At 45.0% G+C, this 20,866-nt stretch overlaps 1 protein-coding gene across 1 annotated transcript; it reads left to right on the top strand.

Annotated features, from left to right (window-relative positions):
• The first annotated feature begins 6,055 nt into the window (after nucleotides 1-6,055).
• On the top strand, nucleotides 6,056-7,042 carry LOC115815101 (odorant receptor 131-2-like). Its single transcript, XM_030778067.1, has one exon. The coding sequence runs from the start codon at nucleotides 6,056-6,058 to the stop codon at nucleotides 7,040-7,042; it is 987 nt and encodes a 328-aa protein (XP_030633927.1).
• Nucleotides 7,043-20,866: the final 13,824 nt, after the last annotated feature.

Raw genomic sequence — 20,866 nt, 5'->3', positions numbered from 1 at the left:
TCTCATTATTTCCCTGTACATAGAGGGACTAGGCAAGGCTGTCCGCTGAGCCCTCTCCAGTATACCAGTCCTTTGGTCTCCAGATCAACAGTCAAAAAAACTGAAGTCATGGCTCAATTTACTATCCAACCTCCTTCACCCCCAGCTTCCAAATCAATGGTGTCCTACTCAAAGTAGTTCACCAGTTCACCTATCTTGGCTCCACACTCTCTCCTCAGACTGCTCCCTTGACACTGAAATAAACAGCCACATTAACGAAGCGTCAGCCTTTGGTCAACGCCGCAGAAGGGTTTTTGGAAACAAAAACCTGAAGGTCAGTACCAAGGTTGCCATACACAATGTGGCATGTGCCTCCACTGCACTCTGTGGAGCAGAAACATGGACCCCATACAGACAGAATATCACAAATTTTGAGGCCTTCTACATTTGATGCCTTCAAAAAATCCTTGGCCTATCTTAGGAAGATCGAATCCCCTATAGCTGAGATCCTCCTCCATTACCAACTCCATCTGCACGGAAGCAGCAGTGGCTAAACAACATCTTCGCTGAATAGGGCATACTATCCGCATGCCTGACCACTGCCTTCCCACCAAGCCCTCTATGGGCAACTCGACGATGCAAAACGGGCTGCTGGCGGACAAAAGAGGCGCTATAAGGACTATACCAAAGACTTCCTGAAGCACTGCAACATTAAGCCCACCCCATCTTGAACCTGTGGCATTCAAAAAGCATGCCGAACGACACCAGCGGGTAGCCGGCATCACCCAAATGTCCAAACTCCCTTGCCCCGAACTGTGGGCCAGTGTGTGGCTCATGCATTGGCCTCCACAGCCACATGAAGTGGCACCAGCATCTCCATATACTCAAAATGCTCAAAATTAGTGTCAGGGAAAACAGGGGACTCAGTTGCAGACTTGCTGATGAATGAATAAGATGTTTATTGTGCCAGGCAGAAGTCTTTCAATACACTTGGCAGAAAGCAGAATCCAAAAAACAAGCAGAGGTCGTACCAAAGAGCAGTCAGAGGGAGGCAAACAATCCAAAACGGCAGACAAAGGCAAAATCCAGAGACAGGCAAAAGGTTCAAAAACAGGTACAGGGCAAGGCAGGCAGGCAAAAATAGTTAAAAAAAAAAAAAAAAAAAAAAAAAAAAAAAAAAAAAAAAACAGGCAGAGGTCAAACACAGAAGGCAATCAGAATATGAAAAGGCTGGTACGACACACTGGGGAAAGCAGTACGAACTGACAAACAAAGGGTAGAACAGGCAGGGTTTAAATAGACAGACTAATTACAACTTCAACAAGAGACAGGTGAGCACAATGACACAATAAGTGAGGGGCGGGGCCAGAGCACATGGAAAACCAAAATAAACAAAAGCACATGACAAAACCAAAAACAAATGACAGCTAACACCAGACATGACCAGCAGGGGCGCAACAGAAAATAGTTCATGCAGCAACCCTGACAATTAGGCTATGTCCACATTAAGCCAGGTAAATCTGAAAACGCAGATTTTATGTAAAAATCTTTTTTTTTTTGCCATTTTCCAAATGTTCTACGGCCACACCAAAACTCTGAAATGCCTTAGTGTTTGCAAATTTGATAGACAGAGCAGAGCGTTTCTGAAACTCTCCATTTTCCCTGTCCACATTACAAATTTATGCGCCTCAGAGAGCGTTTTCAAAAAGTGTCGTTTTTGGTGTCAGCTGTTTCGGACAGGCTAAACGGAGAAATAATAATGTGTCTTTAAATTTACTCAGGTGTAGGTACAATAGGTTTAATAAATCAGTCTCATAAAATTTATCATTTACAGTTGGTATTTAATCTATTAATTAAATATTAATCTTAATGGAATACAATAGTTATAACACTATGTCACAACACTAGCAAGTATTGCAATATAAATATACTACAATTACTACTAAACAAATGACACACATGAAATAACCAAATTGTTGAAGGCAATAGGAATTCTTGGTTGTCAGAGGTTGGCATTCAATGGTCGTTGTGACAAAACAAACAAGGCACAGTTTACTGACAAGATACAATTTATTAGAGTAATCTGCACTATTTAACCACTAAACACCGAATGGATACAATCAACAATCAGCAGCAGAATAACCATCAAGGTTCAAACGCATAGTAAATGGTAAGACTATGTGCAGGTTTACTGTGTGGAACTGGGTGAATGTATGAGTAGACAATGTTGGGAAAGGGACAAAGGTGTGTGTGTGTGTGGGAAAACGTGCGTGAGAGTGGGGATGTGTGTGAGTAAGTGTGCAGCTGCACACTACAGACCAAGGAGGAGCGAGAGAGAGAGTCTGCATGCAGGCGCACAGAAAAGGAGGGAGGAGAAAAAGGGAGAGTTGTACGCGGGCGCACAGGAAGGGAAGGAGGAGCAAGGGAGAGAAACTGCGCGCAGGCGCACAGCTAGAAATAGGCGTGGTGGAGGAGTGTCGTGTGTGAGCGTTTGTGCTAGGCCCCAACGAAGAGGGGGGATGGGTAACAAGAGCATGTGCACGGGAGAGGGACAAAGGATCAAGATTTAGTCTTGACTAGGCCCTAAACCCAAACCACAGTTCAAACCTAAGCTATGCCTGAAATCCCAATGTTGAGGTGTGTGTGGTGCAGCGAAGAGAGTTAGAGATATGAAAGAGAAAGAACGCATGCACGGTCTATCTAATAAGGATACTACACAATAGAACAGCTACAACATACGGTCTAAGACCGAATCAAAGTGAATCACAATGCAGATATTTAAACCACAAATGAATTCAAATAAAAACACTTTCTTCACTTCTCTAAACACAAATAGAACTAACACTGCCCAGATGCCAGCCTTACTTGGGATCGCTCTTGCTTGGCGATCGGAGGTGCGTCTCCTGTTATCCGGTGAACAGCGCGTAGCACAGGTCCAGGGAAAACAGTCCTTTTATCCCAGCTCGTCAGCTGAAAATCTTCGAAGCCTGCTGGTCGTCCGAGGATTTAGAAAAGGTTGCTTGTTGACGTCTTGAAGAACGAAAAGGGATCCGGTCGCCTTTCCTTTCTGATAAACTGCGTGGGCTGCAGTTTTTGTTACCGGTTTAAATCTGATTATAACAACTACCTGAAAAGGGTACGTTTCAACTTTGGCCAGAAGTTTACACCGATGGCTCACGTGGTTGTTCTTGGATTGTCTTTGCAAAGTAACGGTATCTCTTTAACCAGTGTTATCCACCACCAGAGAGAAAGAATTTCATTCTCGGCCTGGGTTTTAAGGGCGTCATAGTTTTTACAGCTCTACTGTGTCCAATACCGTTACTCTGAAAGGTGAGGAGCTGGGTGGAGACAGTTCGTGAAGTGTTGCAAAGAATTGTGGGTATTAGGCTACGGACAGGGTAGGCCCTACACAGGTTAGTGTGGACAGGGCCTCTTATGGTCGTGTGCTGGCAGTGCTGCATATCATACATAACCTACTCCGACTGCAATTTCAACATCTCTTGCGTCGAGCTATAGTGACGGTGGCATATGTGTTGTAGTGGTGAAAGTTTGAAGCGAAGTAGGCCTATTTCAACAACCCACCAATGGTGACTTACCTCATTTATTTTATTCGTCAACCAGGAATTTTACTCGCATTTCGCAAGTGGCGGGTACTAATTTTGGACCCTGCATATTGTTCGCCATTAGAAGTGCTATGGAGCGCTGTGCAGCAAAATTATTATTCGATGTTCACTGGAAACTACTCGACCATTTTTCGGAGATTGCTCGCAATACAGAAAAATGATAGACGTATTTCTGTATTTCTCATATAGGGACGTATCAGTGTTAATACAGCTCAAAAGGTGCTTGTGTGAGTTTATCGTTTCAGTCAGTATCAGAACAAACTGTTTAACACATCGGGGAAAACTTGCGCTGACCTCACCTAAGCTATAATGATACTGATGATTTTGAACATGTCTAAATTCTGAACATACCTGAGTGACAGCAATGCTGACACGAACATTCATTTTTAACAAGTTCATCTTCATACAGGCTAATCTGAGCAACTGTTCAGGCGTATATCCTATTCGATGTTTTTATTTAAAAGCCAACTCCTTCATGCGCAAATGGCTAGGGCTCCCACAGTGCTTTTCAGCAGCAAGCCTGTACGGGTGGAATTCACTCCATCTACCCCTGAAATCTATCGCCCTCGGGTACAGGCAAGGGAAGGCCAGGCTGGTGATGGAGTTAAGGGACTCCTCCGACAAGGCCATGAAGGATATGTACGCCCAAGCAGTGACTGGAAGGAAATAGAGGGCTGGGAAAGGAGTGCAGAAGGTGGTGAGTGGACTGCAACATCAGCAGATGGTTGGCAGGGTCCAGACAGGATGGGCAGGCCTCGGATGGGGGGACCCACCCAGTCTATGGTCCAGATAAAGCAAGAAGGAGAGGAAGGACCTTGTCATCTCTGAGGTTACCAGGATGGAGCAGGAGGAGTACAGAGTGAAGGCTGTGGCACAGGGGCAGCAGGGGCGTGGGAGGGTGTCACGAGTCGAGCAATCAATTGGGAAGACTTCCAGAGACTGTCACAGGCTTGACTCAGCTTTCTCATCAGGGCAAACAACGACACCCTGCCCTGCCCTAGCAATCTCTATCAGTGGTTAGGGACAGAGCAAACCTGTGACTTCTGCCAGACCAATAATGCCTCTCTCCAGCACGCTCTGTCAGTTTGCAAATCAGCACTGACACAGGGTCGGTGTAGATGCTGACATGACCTAGTGCTCAGGAAGCTGGCAGAGGTGGCGGAGAAAAGAAGGCAAGGGACAAACAATGAGAGTCGCAGCAGGGACCAACTTTCTCAGGCAGGGGGAGCCTGCAGCTAACAACAACAGGAGACCAGCACCTAAGCTCCTGACCCCAGGGGTGCGGTGGAGAATGGAGGTGGACCTGGGCAGGCAGCACCATTTTCCTAGGGAAATCTGCAGCACCACACTGCAGGCAGACATGGTGCTGTGGACCACAGCTCGAAAATCAGCACTGCTGGTTGAAGTGACAGTGCCATGGGAAGAGGGGTTGGAGGCAGCCCACGAAAGGAAGAGGGCAAAATATATTGACCTGGTCGTGGACTGCAGGGCTTGTGGATGGAGCGTGAGGCTCTACCCTGTGGAGGTGGGTGCTAGAGGCTTTGTTGGAGACTCATTCACACATCTGCCCAAGAACCTGGAGCTACAGGGAGCCTGACTGCACACGACAACCAGGGAAGTATCAGAGGAGGTGAAGAAGACAAGCTTTTGGCTCTAGTTGAGAAGACAGGACAAGGCATGTGGAGCAAGCAACTCCTGAAGAAGGTTATCTGCAGGGGGTGTCAGGGAGACATCCCTGTTCATTACACCACCACCAGGACATGTTCCAGTACAAGGGGCAAAATATCTATTAGCAGTGGTCCCCAGCTGATGACCCTGTGGCTAACAAAGTGGACACCGGAGGTGCAGCAGGCCTAGAGGCTAGTAGGAAGAACACCAACCTGTACAAATTATATATGCAACCTATACAACGTATGTCTTTTGTTCACATTGTGCACTAAGAAGGCTATTAATGAAGCAGCAAGTTCACAAACAGCATGTTTTTATTTCTGAATCACATCATAATTAACAAAGGGAGTGTCATTTATGAGCAATTGTCAATTCCCCTTTACCAACATAGGCACAGTCTCGCTTTTTTTTTAGCAGGCCAGATGATAGCAACTGTTGCTACATGGGAACAACAACACTAAAATTTAAGTCCACCCACATTAAAATCTTTCAAAACAGTATAAATAAATGAGCACCGTCTTACAGAAGTCGCAGCAGAATAACTCAGGGTAGGAGTATGCATATCCTGACTTTGCTTTGTTAAACGTGGTTCATTTTATCTCAAGGTCTGTTCTGCTGTCAAATTTATGTCACGTTTAAATTAATGAATTTTCTTACAACCTAATGAATTTAAATTATCAACAAAATAACAATTTTTGTCTTCTAAGGTTTGTATTCATGACAGTACATTTTCTAGTTTAGTTTTTTGCTTTGAAATGTAAAAAATATAACTTAAAAAGAAAATGATGAACACAGTTAATAATAGCAATGTGAGCACTGATTCTGGATTTTACATCAGACCTTATGGTGATAGAGTGCTGTTTGTGCAAATATTGGTTGGGATTTTCCTGTATGTGAATTCTCTGATGATTTTTACCTTCTTAAAAAAGGAAATTTTCAGAGAGGATACTCGATATATTTTGTTTGCACAGACACTTTTCAGTGATTCTGGCCTTTTGGTGATAAGTGACTTGGCTTTACTTGGGATTTATTATGAGTACCCTATTCCAATGATTCCATGTTGTATACTTTGCACGCTTATGAACTGGCTTAATGATTGCACTCCTTTGACACTGGTGGCCATGTGCCTAGAGCGCTATGTAGCCATCTGCATGCCACTGAGACATGCTGACATCTCCAACTCCAGAAACAGAAAAATTGGTCTTCTGGTCATCTGGACTGTCAGTTCTATGACGTCGCTTATAGGCATTTTTGGATTTCTAGCTGTTAACCCATCTCACATACTACTGTCTTATGTACTGTGCAGTGTAGAGGTGCTCCTAACATTTGCCTGGCAGGCTCAGTTAAGAGCAGTTCTTCTACAGATGTATTTTTTCTTCATGTTTGTCATCATTGTGTTCACCTATATTAAAATTATGATGGCTGCAAGAGCTGCCTCTTCAGACAATAAGAAATCAACATACAAGAGTCTCAGAACAGTGGCTCTTCATGCCTTTCAGCTCTTCCTCTGTTTAGTTCAGCTTTTAAGCCCATATGTGGAATTAGCAGTTTTGCAGATTGATTTTATGCTGTTTGTTGATGTAAGATATGCCAATTTTGTTGTCTTTATTATTGTTCCACGCTGTCTCAGTCCACTCATTTATGGACTGAGAGATGAAAAGTTTTTCCTTGTTTTAAAACATCATACCTTGTTTGGTCTTCCAAAGGTGGTTTCAGCTGTGTTTGATGCCAGACAGTGTAACAAGACTAGACGATTACACACTGATTCCTAACAGGCCTATTTCAATGGGGAGTAGCCTATTTTACCTCATAAAAATTGAATATAAAGATATAGACATTTCTCAAGCAGACAATATTAAGGACATTATCTTCAAAGGGATTTGTGGTGGAAGTGAAAATGTTTGCCTTTTTTGTCGTTTTCAATAATAGTTTTGCCCCTGACATATCAACTCCACAAAAAAGCCCCCATTTAGCTCTTTTGAACCACTGTTACTGGAGTCAAATGAGATTCGTTCAGCTTCCTACTTGCCTTGCTACATATCCTCATATATATTGTGCTAATTCCTGTAGCAGCTTTATTCAATAAATAATCAGTTCTGGACCTTTGTGCTTTTATTATGAAAATTCCATAAGCCTTTATACAGTCATTTTTTAAAATGAGTCATGATTGTTTCAAATGTCTTCATCTCAGTCTATTCCAGATTTTTCAACATCTATCTAAACAAATTAACTGTAGCATGTAAAGTTAAGTTCTTATTTCTTAGTAGATCAAGTTTTTGCAAGTTCATCAATCTAGGCTGTGCAATTTTCAGTCTGACCTGTGTGAAGCGAATTAATCACACTCCTATAACCATTATAACCATGCTGATATTACTGTAAGGAATTAAATCTGCTGTGCCGTATCCAAAGTGTTTTTTATATTTAAGCTTGCACTCGTTTAATGTAATGTATGTATCATTTGTGTCTACATCAACATGGGTTGTTTACATGTCACGTGAACATAGTCGGGGCCAGAGCAGTAGAAAAAATTCTCTCAGTGGCTCTGGTCGGACCAAATAGACCACTGTAGACCTTCATTTAAGCATTCAAACTTAACTGCTACTAACAGGATAGCCAAACAACTTGATTGCTGTCTTCACAACCACGCCCCCACAGCGAAAAGTGGTAGGGTGAAATTCGTGAGGTGTTTCACTATGTGGAAGCCTAGACAGTTGGGCTGCTGCAATTAGTTGACGTAATCGATCACGTCACAGTTGAAACTGCATTGACATCAATATTTTAAACCAACACATCATTGTTTTATTTTTATGAATTTACCTCTTTGATTTCTAAAACATTTCAATCCGTTATAACAAAGGTATTTCTTAAGTATCACTACGTAATTGCTGCTAGGGATACAATTAACAACAATTTTTCTGTTGATTAATCTATCGATTATTCAAGGCATTTTCCAAAGTCAGCAGTGGACCAACATAACACCTGCCATCACTGTGTACTTCTGTGTTCTTAAAATACTTCTGTACCATGTGAAATATGTTTTACTAATACAGTTAAGAGTACAGTAATAGCTGTCATGCAGTTCCCATAGCTAAGCTTTACCCCTTTCATTAGCACTTATATTGAAATTTTAAGAAAAATGAACATACCGTGATATATACTGTTACCGTCCACGTTTTAACTTGTACCGTGATATCAATTTTAGGCCATACCACCCAGCCCTAGTCAGTATCTGTATGTTTTATGCATTATATTTATAACCTGCCCAGTAACTACACATGAAAATAGCCTACTAACTACCTAGCTAGCTGTGAGCCATTTATATGCATGTGAAAACAGGAGTGTTGAAGTAACATAAATAAACCAACAAACAATTGAGATACTGTTATAGCAATGAAGGATTATGTTACAATCACATAAAGAGTCAGATCACACATTGTGTGTTTACACACCTAAAACCCTTTCAACAAGGCCCAGATGTATTCTGAGCTAGACTCCTGTTTTTAGTATTCCTGTTATTGAACAGACAGTGAAATTTTTAGTTAGACGTTTAATGAATAGATATCCTCATACCCTTTATCTCCATTCCATAATGCTAAGCAAATCTAAAGTCCGGCATGATCTCAAGATATCTCTGACAAAGATTTGTAGCTAGGGATGTCAAAGTTAACGCATTAATAACGCATTAATAATATGTTAGTGTAATTTTTTTTTTAACAGCCACTAATTTTTTCTACACCAATAACACAAATCCTAATATGATCCTTTGAATCACCTGTAGGTTAGCTGGTTAGCCAACTAAGTCACCTGCCACAACAGTACCATGTAAAAAATTTTGGAATCCAACCATGGAGCGTCACAAGCCACAGGGACGACGCCAAGGGCGAGGCGTGGGACGATCTGGGTGATTCCAATGGAATCCAAGATGTCTGAGGAAGGGACCCAGCATCACTCCTCGGGACTGTACCCCACCCAGTCCACTAGGTACTGAATGCTGCCCTGGCAACGTCTGGATATCGTGGAGAGTGTGCACTAAGTAAGCAGGAGCGCCGTCAATTTCTAGCACTGTAGGTGGCGCATCCCAAGGCACCACATCAGCCAATGGACCAGGAATCACCAGCCTGAGCAGGGAAACATGAAAAGATGGTAAAATTCCATAGTTGTAAGGTAACTGTAGGGTGTATGTAACTGGACTGACCCTCCAGAGGACTTTGAAGCAAACCAAGGACTGACTTTTCAGCAAGGCAGACAGAGTTTGAGATCCCGAGTGGATAGCCATACTCTGTCAGCGAACGGCTCTCTGGAGGTGAACATTAGCCATCTGCCAAACCCTCTCCGCTTGATGAAACCAATCGTCCACAGCAGGTGCCTCGATCTGACTCAGGGTCCAAGGGCACAGGGAAGGCTGGTACCCAAGCACACTGAGAGGGAGTTAACCAAGTTGATGAATGAGTTTTGTGCATACTCAGCCCGAGGTAATAATGAACACCCAGTCATGTTGTCGCTGATGACAGTAGTTCCTAAGAAACCTCCCCAGGTCCTGAACGGTCCGCTCTTCCTAGCCGTTCGATTCCAGGTGATATCCGGACATGAGGCTTACCGTGGCTCCCAATTTACATCGCAAGTCTGGAAAGCAATTACGGAAAGATTGAGAGTCACAGTCAGATAAAATGTCCTCCAGAAGGCCAAAATAGCGAAAAACATGGGTGAAAAGGGCATCCACGATCTGGAGAGAGGAGGGGAAAGAAACAAACGGAATTAATCGACAGGATTTAAAAAATCCATCCAACACTACCAAGACTGTGGTGTTACCATCCAACTGAGGGAGGTCCACAATAAAATCTGTGGCCATGTGTGACCATGGTCTCTGCGGGATGGCTAAAGGAAACAATTTCCCAGCCTCCCTCGTCAACTTGGTCGTGGCACAAATGGAACATGATCTAACTTACTGTTGAACATCAGACACCAAAGTGAGCCACCGGTATTTTGCAAATAGGAGCTGGATAGTGCAAGTTATGCCAGGATGTCTGAGCCCAAGTGACTAGTCTGTTACAGAGTGCTGTTGGAACGTAGATTTTATCCACAGGTTGATCAGATGGTGCAGATTCGCTGGCGTCCCCTCTGAATGTCTTCTTCAGTGTCCCATTGGATGGGAGCGACAATTAGCGAAGGGGCAACTGTAGTTTTGTTCTCAGCAGACTTCTCGTTCGACTCGTGAATTCAGGACAAGGCATCTGCTTTTCCATTCTTGGATCCTGGGCGGAAGGTAATGGTGAGATTGAAACGGGAAAAGAAGAGGGCCCACCTGGCTTGACGTAGATTTAAACGTCTTGCTGCTCTGATATATTCGAGGTTGCGGTGGTCAGTTAGGATGAGGAATGGCTCCTGAGATTCCTCTAGCCCATGTCTCCACTCCTCAAGTGCCAACTTCACCACCAGCAGCTCACGATTGCCCACGTCATAATTTCTCTTCGCCGGGGACAATGTCCTGGAAAAAAAAGCATGGGGAAGAAGTTGTGCAGTCTTACTATGGCGTTGAGGAATAAACTCCCCCACACCAGTGTCGGAAGCTCCACGACAAACTGTTTTTATGGATCAGGCATTTTCAAAATTGGGGCTGAAGTGAATCACACCTTAAACTGGTGAAAGGCGGCTGTAGCAGAGTCATTCCAAAGGAGCTTTGACTGTGTGAAAAGTGGTGTATTCGGAAATATCTGGACAAAGTAAACTTCCGCCAAACCTGCTGTTTGCCAGAGGTATTCGGATGCCCACAGAACTTTGTTATGCGGACCTGAAAACTCCCGCAAATGTCCGAATACAGCTGTTAGACGGAGGTTTTCGAGCATCAGCGTGACCACAGTCGTTAGCTGATGGCTTGGCCTTTCAAATGCTAATAACAGTCAGTGGTCTTGGTGGGACTGGGTACAGAAGCCTGCCCGCCTTCTTCGCTGTAACTTTCTATCAGTTAACCTATATGTAATATTTAGGCTATATTTTGATAACCACAAAAACTTGTTAGGTGTTGCATGGCATATAATACAGCAGTGGTAGGCCCATATAGCCTTTAATGTCACTGCACTGTCATGCAGCTAAATTACGATGGACTCTTCAAATGGAGCATACAAAAACACACTGAAAACCTATTTTTTAAAAAAAGTCTAAATGAGCGGTTCATTAATTACATATTTGATGGTTATGCAACTGTCCTTTACTTGGGGTCAAAGGTATAGGGTGACCAGATGCCAACAGACCAAATGTGGGACAAGTAGTAAGTTTGTGTGGGACAATGTGGGACATGTTACCAACACTGAGAGATAACATAAAACGTAGATATAATGTCAGTCTAACTGAATAAGAAACTTTTTTTTTTTTAAAGTTTACAGGGTACAGGAGTTTTTGTTGTTGTTGTTCCTCGCTTGTTTGTTTGGAATGTTTCTCCTCAGTATGAGGACACTCCCCATTTTCAAACCACCCACTCAGAATCTAAAGTTGAGTCCTGTCCAGTCAGTTTTCTGTGCGTGCATGGCGTAGAGTGACAGTAACCAATAGCATTGTGTGCAACTGCAGCGCGAAATTTGCTTTGGGGAAGGCGTTACCTGTATGTAGGAGAAGCAAGTCACTGAAGGATTACAGAAGTTGTACTCTGTATTCTGTTGATAGTGCGCATTTTGAAGATGACTTGCAAAAGAACACTTGAGTTTTCGGACAGCGGAGTGGAGAGGCTACTTGTGCCCCGGGAATATCCAATTTTTCCAACACCAAGTTCAAGCGAAAACAAACAACTGGTGTTCCCGTTAAATGCATGTTTTAAGAAGATGTCTGAACAGCAGTAAACATTTAGGGAGAATGTTATTCGGCAGTTGGGCAGGATGGAGTCTCATCAAAGAGGCACAAGAGGAGTCTGCTCAAAAGACGAGCAGGAAATCATTCTGTTTCAGTAAGTTTATTTATGTAGCCTTCTGGCTTTTGTCTTTAACTGCTGCACATTCTGATACGTTCGCAATTCTTTATTTGCTTTATCCCTTAATGTGGTTGAATTTAACTCTTGTACTAATTTTGCTTCTACAGGAAGCTGTGGGAGAGACTCCCCAGTCAGGGCCAGATGTGACCGAGTCCCTTCTCCACACTCAGTGCTCTATGTCCTATACTAAGTTCTTCTTCTTTGAAAAATAAATTCTAAGTTTCAAAAAGCAGTCAAAGTCTTCAGGAGTCCGATGCAGTGTATGTTTATTGCATTCAGTGGTGAGCAAAATACAACAAACTGAGTCAGGTCCCAGGGAGTGACTGAATTTAATACAGAAAATCATGCACTTATATCCAAAATTTTACCTGTACGCAAAACCCATGTAACCAATAAACGCATAACACAGTTGTATGGTAACACCCCTTACATCATCCGTTTTTGCATGGTCCATCCCATTCGCTTCCAGAAATTTTCCCAGAATTTCATTATTCCATAAATCATTGTTTCCGATTTCCTTTTTTGGTTAAGTAAAAATGATGATTCAGCCATGTCCTTACTGTACTTTGGACGCTTTACCATGTCCCCGATCTTACCTCAGATATTTTACCCCTTAATGCAGGTGTTCATTATAAAGTGATGGCTAGTCCATGCAAGGCGGACACTGACGCCACTACGCCCCAGTCATTACTTATGCTTCCCTGTCACTATAACCTAGATATTACCCTTTTTCATATTGCCTCTATATTTTGCTGATATTGCATCTTCCTTTTTTGGTATATCAAGGTCCTCTTCCGTTGGCTTCAACTTACAGAGGCCTTCTTCCATTTAAGAGGCCTTCTTCCATTTCAGAGGCCTTCTTCCATTTCTCCAACAAAGCTGTGCGGAGAATGCATAATGCTGAAAACAACACGTACAGATATGATCCACAGACAAGGTAAGACAAGGTGTTTTGTTGGTAGGCTATATCATCGCAATTGTTTCATAGCAGTGCCTGGAATTCTAAACAAACTTTTAATCAATCTTCCTTTCTTCTCCACTTTTTTTCTCTCTCTGGCATCCTGCAAGACCTGTTGAGACTATTCGAAAGAGTTACAGGATGAACCAAGAAGGGAATCTAGAGAACAAAGAGGGGGGCAGGATCACCACTCGAACGAGGCAAAGGAGGAGAAGAGCAAGTCAAAACATCATTTCCCCAGTAGTTCTTAGACCTTTTCTCCATTTGCAATTTTCAGTGATCTAATTTCTGTTTTCACTGTGTTTTGCAGCTGCACAAGGCCAGAGCTAGTGTTCTTTAAAGTGAGGAAGAGGCTGCCATCAGTAGATATAATTTCTGAAGAGGAGGACGCCATCTTGGATGGAAAGCCAGCGTGGGTCCTCCCACCTAGCACAGAGTTGTCTGCACTGTGTGAGGTGCTACAGAATAGACTGGACAAAGACCAAAATATGTTGTGAATCACCATGCACGAGTTGGTGCAGATAGATTCAGAATTCAGAGACCACACACTGCATGAAAAGAGGTGTATCCGGACTGGAATGTATATTCCCGGATACTCCACAGATAATCGGCTGTATCCGGCAGTTTGCAGCTCTGTTACGCGCAACCTTATCGTGGTGGAGGGGTTTGTGAGCCCCTTTGATCCTGGGAGCTGTGCTGCCTGGAGCATGTAGCTCCTGCTAGGGTCACCCAAGGCAGAGAGGTCCCAGGTGAGGGGCCAGACAAAAAGCGATTCTGAAAGCCCTTATGATCAGCACCCACATAGATACAGGCACCTCACCCGGAATAGGGAGACCGGGGCCCCCTCCTGGAGCCAGGCCTGGGAGGGGAGCTCGTAGACAAGCGCCTGGTGGTCAGACCTGCCACGGGTCTGGCCGGGCTCAGCCCAAATGAGCAACGTGGGGTTGCCCTCTCGTGGGCCCACCACCTGCGAGGGGAGAAATAAGGGCCGGGTGCGATGCCACACAGGTGGCAGGATGGGGCGAGGGCCCCAGCGGACTGGACTTATGGTACAGAAACTGGCTTTTGGTACGTGGAATGTCACCTCTCTGGGGGGGAAGGAGCCGGAACTTGTGCGGGAGGTTGAGCGATACCAATTTGATATAGTTGGGCTCACTTCTACGCACAGCCTTGGCTCTGGAACCAAACTCCTGGATGGGGGCTGGACTCTGTCCTTCTCTGGAGTTGCCTGGGGTGAGAGGCGATGGGCAGATGTGGGGTTACTTGTTAGTCCCCGGCTGAGCACTGCTGTGTTGGAGTTTGTCCCGGTGAACGAAAGGGTCGCTTCACTGCGCCTTTGGGTTGCAGGGGGGAAATCTCTGACTGTCGTGACGGCATATGTGCCAAACGGCAGATCAGAGTCCCCAGCCTTCCTAGATACACTGGAAAGTGTCCTAGTGAAGACACCATCTGGGGACTCTGTAGTTCTACTGGGAGACTTCAATGCTCAGGTTGGCAATGATGGAGAGACTTGGAGGGGAGTGATTGGGAGGAACGGCCTACCCGATCTGAACCCGAGTGGTGTTTTGTTGTTGGACTTCTGTGCGAGTCATGGATTGTCCATAACGAACACCATGTTCAAGCATAAGGCAGCTCATAAGTGTACCTGGTACCAGAGCTCCTTAGGCCAACTTTGTAGTCGTCTCATCAGACCTGCGGCCGTATGTGCTGGACACTCAGGTAAAGAGAGGGGCAGAGCTGTCAACTGATCACTACCTGGTGGTGAGTTGGATCAGATGGCAGGGGAGGCTGCCAGACAGACCTGATAAACCCAAGCGCATAGTGAGGGTGAACTGGGAACAGCTGGCTGAGGACCCTGTACGGAAGATCTTCAACTCACACTTCCGGAGGAGCTTCTCCCTGATCCCAAGGGAGGCTGGGGACACGGAGTCCGAATGGACCCTGTTCAGAGCCTCCATTGTTGAAGTGGCAGCTTTGAGCTGTGGCCAGACGGTCGTCGGTGCCTGTTGTGGCGGCAACCCAAGGACCCAGCGGTGGACGCCACCAGTGAGGGAAGCCATCAGGCTGAAGAAGGAGGCCTTCCAGGCTTGGCTAGCACGAGGGACTCCGGAATTGGCTGAGAAGTACCGGTATGCCAACAGGGCTGCAGCGACGGCTGTCATGGAAGCAAAAACTCGGGTATGGGAGGAGCTTGGGGAAGCCATGGAAAAGGACTTTTGGTTGGCCTCAAAGAGGTTCTGGCAAACCGTCAGGCGACTCAGGAGGGGCAGGCAGGGCCTCGTCCAGGCTGTTCTCAGCAGGGATGGGGCGGTCCTGACCTCAACTGAGGATGTGGTCGGACAGTGGAAGGAACACTTTGAGGAGCTCCTAAACCCGACTGACACGCCCTCCACAGAGGAGGCAGGGCCAGAAGATTCAGGAGGGTCGTCACCCATCTCTCTGGCAGAGGTTACTGAGGCAGTTAGAAAACTCCGCAGTGGCAAGGCACCAGGAGTGGATGAGATCCGCCCTAAAATGCTGAAGGCTTTGGATGTTGTTGGGCTGTCATGGCTGACACGCCTCTTCAGCGTTGCGTGGGAGTCAGGGACAGTGCCTGTGGAGTGGCAGACGGGGGTTGTGGTCCCCATTTTTAAAAAAGGGGACCGGAGAGTGTGCTCCAATTTCGGGGGAATCACACTGCTCAGCCTCCCTGGGAAAGCCTACTCCAGGGTACTGGAAAGGAGACTGCGGCCAATTGTCAAACCACGGATCCAGGAGGAACAATGTGGATTCCGTCCTGGCCTGCTGTTCACCCTTGCACAGATACTGGAGGGATCATGGGAATTTGCCAGTCCAGTCTACATGTGTTTTGGGGACCTAGAGAAGGCTTACGATCATGTTCCCTGGGGTGTCCTGTGGGGGCTACTGCAGGAGTATGGGGTGCCAGGTTCGCTGCTGCGAGCCATTCGGTCCCTGTATAACCGTAGTGAGAGCTGTGTCCGCATTCTCGGCACAAAGTCAAACTCATTCCCAGTGAGTGTTGGACTCCGCCAGGGCTGTACCTTGTCTCCGATTTTGTTCTTAATTTTCATGGACAGCATCTCAAGGCGCAGTCGGGGTGAGGAGGGTGTCCAGTACGGTGGCCTCAGGATTGCAGCTCTGCTTTTTGCAGATGATGCGGTTCTGTTGGCCTCATCAAACTGTGACCTCCAGCATGCGTTGGGGCGGTCTGCAGCCGAGTGTGAAGCAGTCGGGATGAGGATCAGCACCTCCAAGTCCGAGGCCATGGTCCTATGCCGGAAAAAGGTGCCTTGCCCCCTCCGAGTTGGGACTGAGTTTCTGCCTCAAGTGGAAGAGTTCAAGTATCTCGGGGTCTTGTTCACGAGTGAGGGTAAAATGGAGCAGGAGATGGACAGGCGGATCGGGGCGGCGGCGGCGGCAGTCATGCGGTCGTTGTACTGGACTGTCGTGGTGAAGAAGGAGCTGAGTCAGAAGGCAAGGCTCTCAATTTACCAGTCGATCTTTGTTCCAACCCTCACCTATGGTCACAAGCTCTGGGTAGTGACCGAAAGAATGAGATCGCGGATACAAGCAGCGGAAATGAGTAACTCTGGATATATATATATATATATATATATATATATATATATATATATATATATATATATATATATAAAACCCTTATATATACATACAGACAGGAAACTAGTACGAGCGAACCCTTACGACATCTGCTGAGAGAAAAGAGAATCGCAGGAAACAACATGGCCGAACGCGAGGCTGACGGCAATTTCACAGAAATAGGAACAAAATAGCTTTAAATTAGCTTGTACCGGGGTGATTTTGAAAATTTAAGGATGCTGGGTGATAAAACGCACAAATCTAGGAAAAGTCATGAAAGGAGGGTGCTGAAATTTGACCGGGGGCAAAGATTTTTTTTTTTTTTGGTCACTGTGGTCAGATGACCGCCACTCGGTGCTTCAAGGTATAAGTAGGTCAAACCAGCACAGCGCTTCTAGTAAGACGTCACAGCGATCAAATGACCGGCGCTCGGCGCTTCTAGTGTTAAAAGCCTTGCTTTCACCCAATGGCTGAGAGGAGAGCATTGAGGACGGTCATCAAGAGGCTGTGGCAGCCGTCAATCAAACTGTGCAGCTGTGGTGCCGACGAATTTATTTGCTACGTCACAAAAACCAAACTTAGTAAAACTTTACAGATATGAAGGTAAACGCTGTCGGCCGACATCATGGCCAAAAAGAAAGGAAAAAGATCTTTTATCCCTTCTGACCATGCTTCTCATCCAATAGAGATTTTGGCTTGATATAAAGATTTGCATTGAAATTATTTTATTTTAGGTAATTTTTTTTGAGCCTTATTTATTCTTATATTTGGATTTGTCAGGGGTTTAACTTGAAAGACTTGAGCTGTATGATGCCTGCTGCTTTGCTTAAGTACAGTTGCCTTTGATGGGCCTGTAATGGCCAATGCATGTTGGATGTCTATCAATACAAGTGTATACAAGTGTTTCTTATTCATTTAGACTGACATCATATCTAAGTTTTACGTTATCTCTCAGCGTTGGTAACATGTCCCACATTGTCCCACTCAAACTTACTACTTGTCCCCCATTTGGTCTGTTGGCATCTGGTAACCCTATACCTTTGACCCCAAGTAAAGGACAGTTGCATAACCATCAAATATGTAATTAATGAACCTCTCATTTAGACTTTTTTTTTAAATTATGTTTTCAGTGTGTTTTTGTATGCTCCATTTGAAGAGTCCATCGTAATTTAGCTGCATGACAGTGTAATGACATTAAAGGCTATATGGGCCTACCACTGCTGTATTATATGCCATGCAACACCTAACAAGTTTGTGTGGTTATCAAAATATAGCCTAAACATTACATATAGGCTAACTGATAAAAAGGAAGGGGGCAGGCTTCTGTACCCAGTCCCACCAAGACCACTGACTGTTATTAGCATTTGAAAGGCCAAGCCATCAGCTAACGACTGTGGTCACGCTGATGCCCGAAAACCTCCGTCTAACAGCTGTATTCGGACATTTGCGGGAGTTTTCAGGTCCGCATAACAAAGTTCTGTGGGCATCCGAATACCTCTGGCAAACAGCAGGTTTGGCGGAAGTTTACTTTGTCCAGATATTTCCGAATACACCACTTTTCACGCAGTGACAGAAGCTGGGTTGTTCTTGGGAATGCTCAACATTTAGAGTTTCATTTATGCCACCAAAAAGCATTTATTTTGTATACTATGATATTACAGTATATTCTGTTTTAACGTATTCTATTCTGTTATATGTTGTACACTGATATATATAATTGTCAATTTATGTGCCTTATAATTTATATTATACTGTATTTTCTTTATTTATAATAAAATTTTTGTAATTCATTTTTGTTTGCCAGACTATATATACAATCTACCTATGAACATAAAACAACACCACCAATAATAATAATAATAATAATAATAATAATAATAATAATAATAATAACAACAATAATAATATTAATAATATAAACCATATGAAGTCATGTCTGGGGACACACAATGGACCAATGGGGAAGGGTTTTAGAGGAGGGGCAAGACATTGCTCCACCAATCCAAAGTAAGACTTTTGACCAGTTTCAGGATACCTGGTGGCCCAAGGTGTGAAGTGCAAATGTTCCCTTGCAAGCACCCCCAAAGTATTATTCACCATGGCAGCTAAAAGCTCTAGGCAGACCCCCAAATCTGGTACATATTCAGGAGTATTCCATGCCGCATAACAGAGCTGCAAACTGTCGGATACAGCCGATTATCTGTGGAGTATCCGGGAATATACAGGAGTATTCCAGTCCGGATACACCTCTTTTCACACAGTGTTTTTAGGTTGTCCCTTAAGAGAGGCTGAGAGGAGGGCATCCACTGAGCTGAATCCTCGAATAAAACGGCGGTAGAAATTGGCAAAACCCAAAAACCACTGGAGCTCTTTGATGGTACTGGGTTCTGGCCAGATGTCACAGCCTTGACCTTCTTATCCTCCATCCGCACTCCCTCAGGGCCGATTACGTATTCCAGGAAGGCGACTGTGGTCTGATGGAATGTGCATTTCTCTGCCTTCACATAGAGCCGACGTTGTAGAAGGCGTGATAAGACCTGACGAACATTAGCGATGTGTTCAGAGAGTGTGGCGGAATGAATCAGCATGTCGTCTATGTGCGCGATGACAAATCTCCCTAGCATTGTCTCACAATACATCAGTTACCATAGCCTGGAATACAGAGAGTGCATTTACTAGACCAAAGGGCAACTAAATATTCATAATGACCAGACTGTTTTCCATTCATCATCTTCCTAGATACGGATCAAATTGTTGAACAGGTGACCACGCCATTTCCCCCCGGGAGACTATCCAGGACATGCCCAGAGACAGGAGTTGACAGGAGATGCAGTGGAATGTGAAGAGCTCAGACCAGGGAGTGGCTGATGGAATTCCCCGCCGCCCCTGAATCTAGCAAAGCTGAAAGTGAAAAAGGAGGATTACCAAAGCGTACTGTCACAGGTAGTAAAAAAGGCTTAGCTGGCATTAGAAAAGATGAAGAGCTTCCCCCCTTACGGGGGATCGATTTTTGGGCGAGCACCTCACGAGGACTAGCTGGTTGAATTGGGCAGCTCAGCACCTAATGACCCCCCCTCTCCACAATATAGACACAAGCCTTGCTCAGTACGGCAGCAGTGCTCCCTAAATATTCATAATGACCAGACACGGTGCTGAAAGTTTGGTGAAGTTTGGTGAATCAAGACAGGCAATGATGCTCTTGGAGCAGGTGATCTAGACGGATGGATAGGGTGATCAGAGAGTCCAGACCCGGGTTTTCATATCGGCAGGCTAATTCCATCTTCTGATCTGCTCTCATTCATCGCCAGTAGATCGAGCACGGGGCAGACTCATTCCATCTACTGGTGGCGGCAGCAATGTGGAAGGATAAAGCATAGTCTGCACCCAAATCAGTGCCCAGGGTGAGCTGTAGTAACCGTTTTCCAATCTCCTTCCCTTCTGCCAGATGGTCAAATACTGTACACAAAAGGTTTTTGATTGGTTCATAAGATTGCACCTCTTCTCCTCCACACGCCCAGACGGCGGTTGCCCATTGCAGAGCTCTCCCAGACAAGAGATTGTTGATTGCCGATATTTTGGGAGAGTCTTGCAGACAGATAGGCTCAACTGGCAGCGCTGGAGGTGGTGCTGGATTGGGAGGTGGGGGTGGCAGCACGGTGAGTAGTTCCAGGTGGTGCATTATATCACCCAGTGCAACACGAAGATGGATTATCTCCAGCTGCTGGTCCGCCGCCACCACATGACTGAGAGTGGGCCTTGGCAAGGACACTCCACAGGGGTCTGGACTCTCATCCATAGGGAGCGGTATCTCCGCTGCATCCATACAGTTGGCAAAGACTTCTGTCACACAGTCACCAAAGAGCAGGACGCAAGAGCAGAGTTGAGAATTTTATTTACAAATGGAAGAAAATAAACTTAAACAGAACCTGAATAAGACATCAAAAATGACAGGCAGGGCAATACGCAGATTCAAGGACAAAACAAGTAACTATACAGGCCCGGAGTAATTGAACAAACTTAGTTGCACTCAGAATACACATAATGTTAGTGTAGACTTCGCACTGAGCCGGAGATACTGAA

Source organism: Chanos chanos, chromosome 6 (genome assembly GCF_902362185.1).
Source record: "Chanos chanos chromosome 6, fChaCha1.1, whole genome shotgun sequence".
NCBI lineage: Eukaryota > Metazoa > Chordata > Actinopteri > Gonorynchiformes > Chanidae > Chanos > Chanos chanos.
This window is presented reverse-complemented; position numbering and strand designations above follow the sequence as displayed.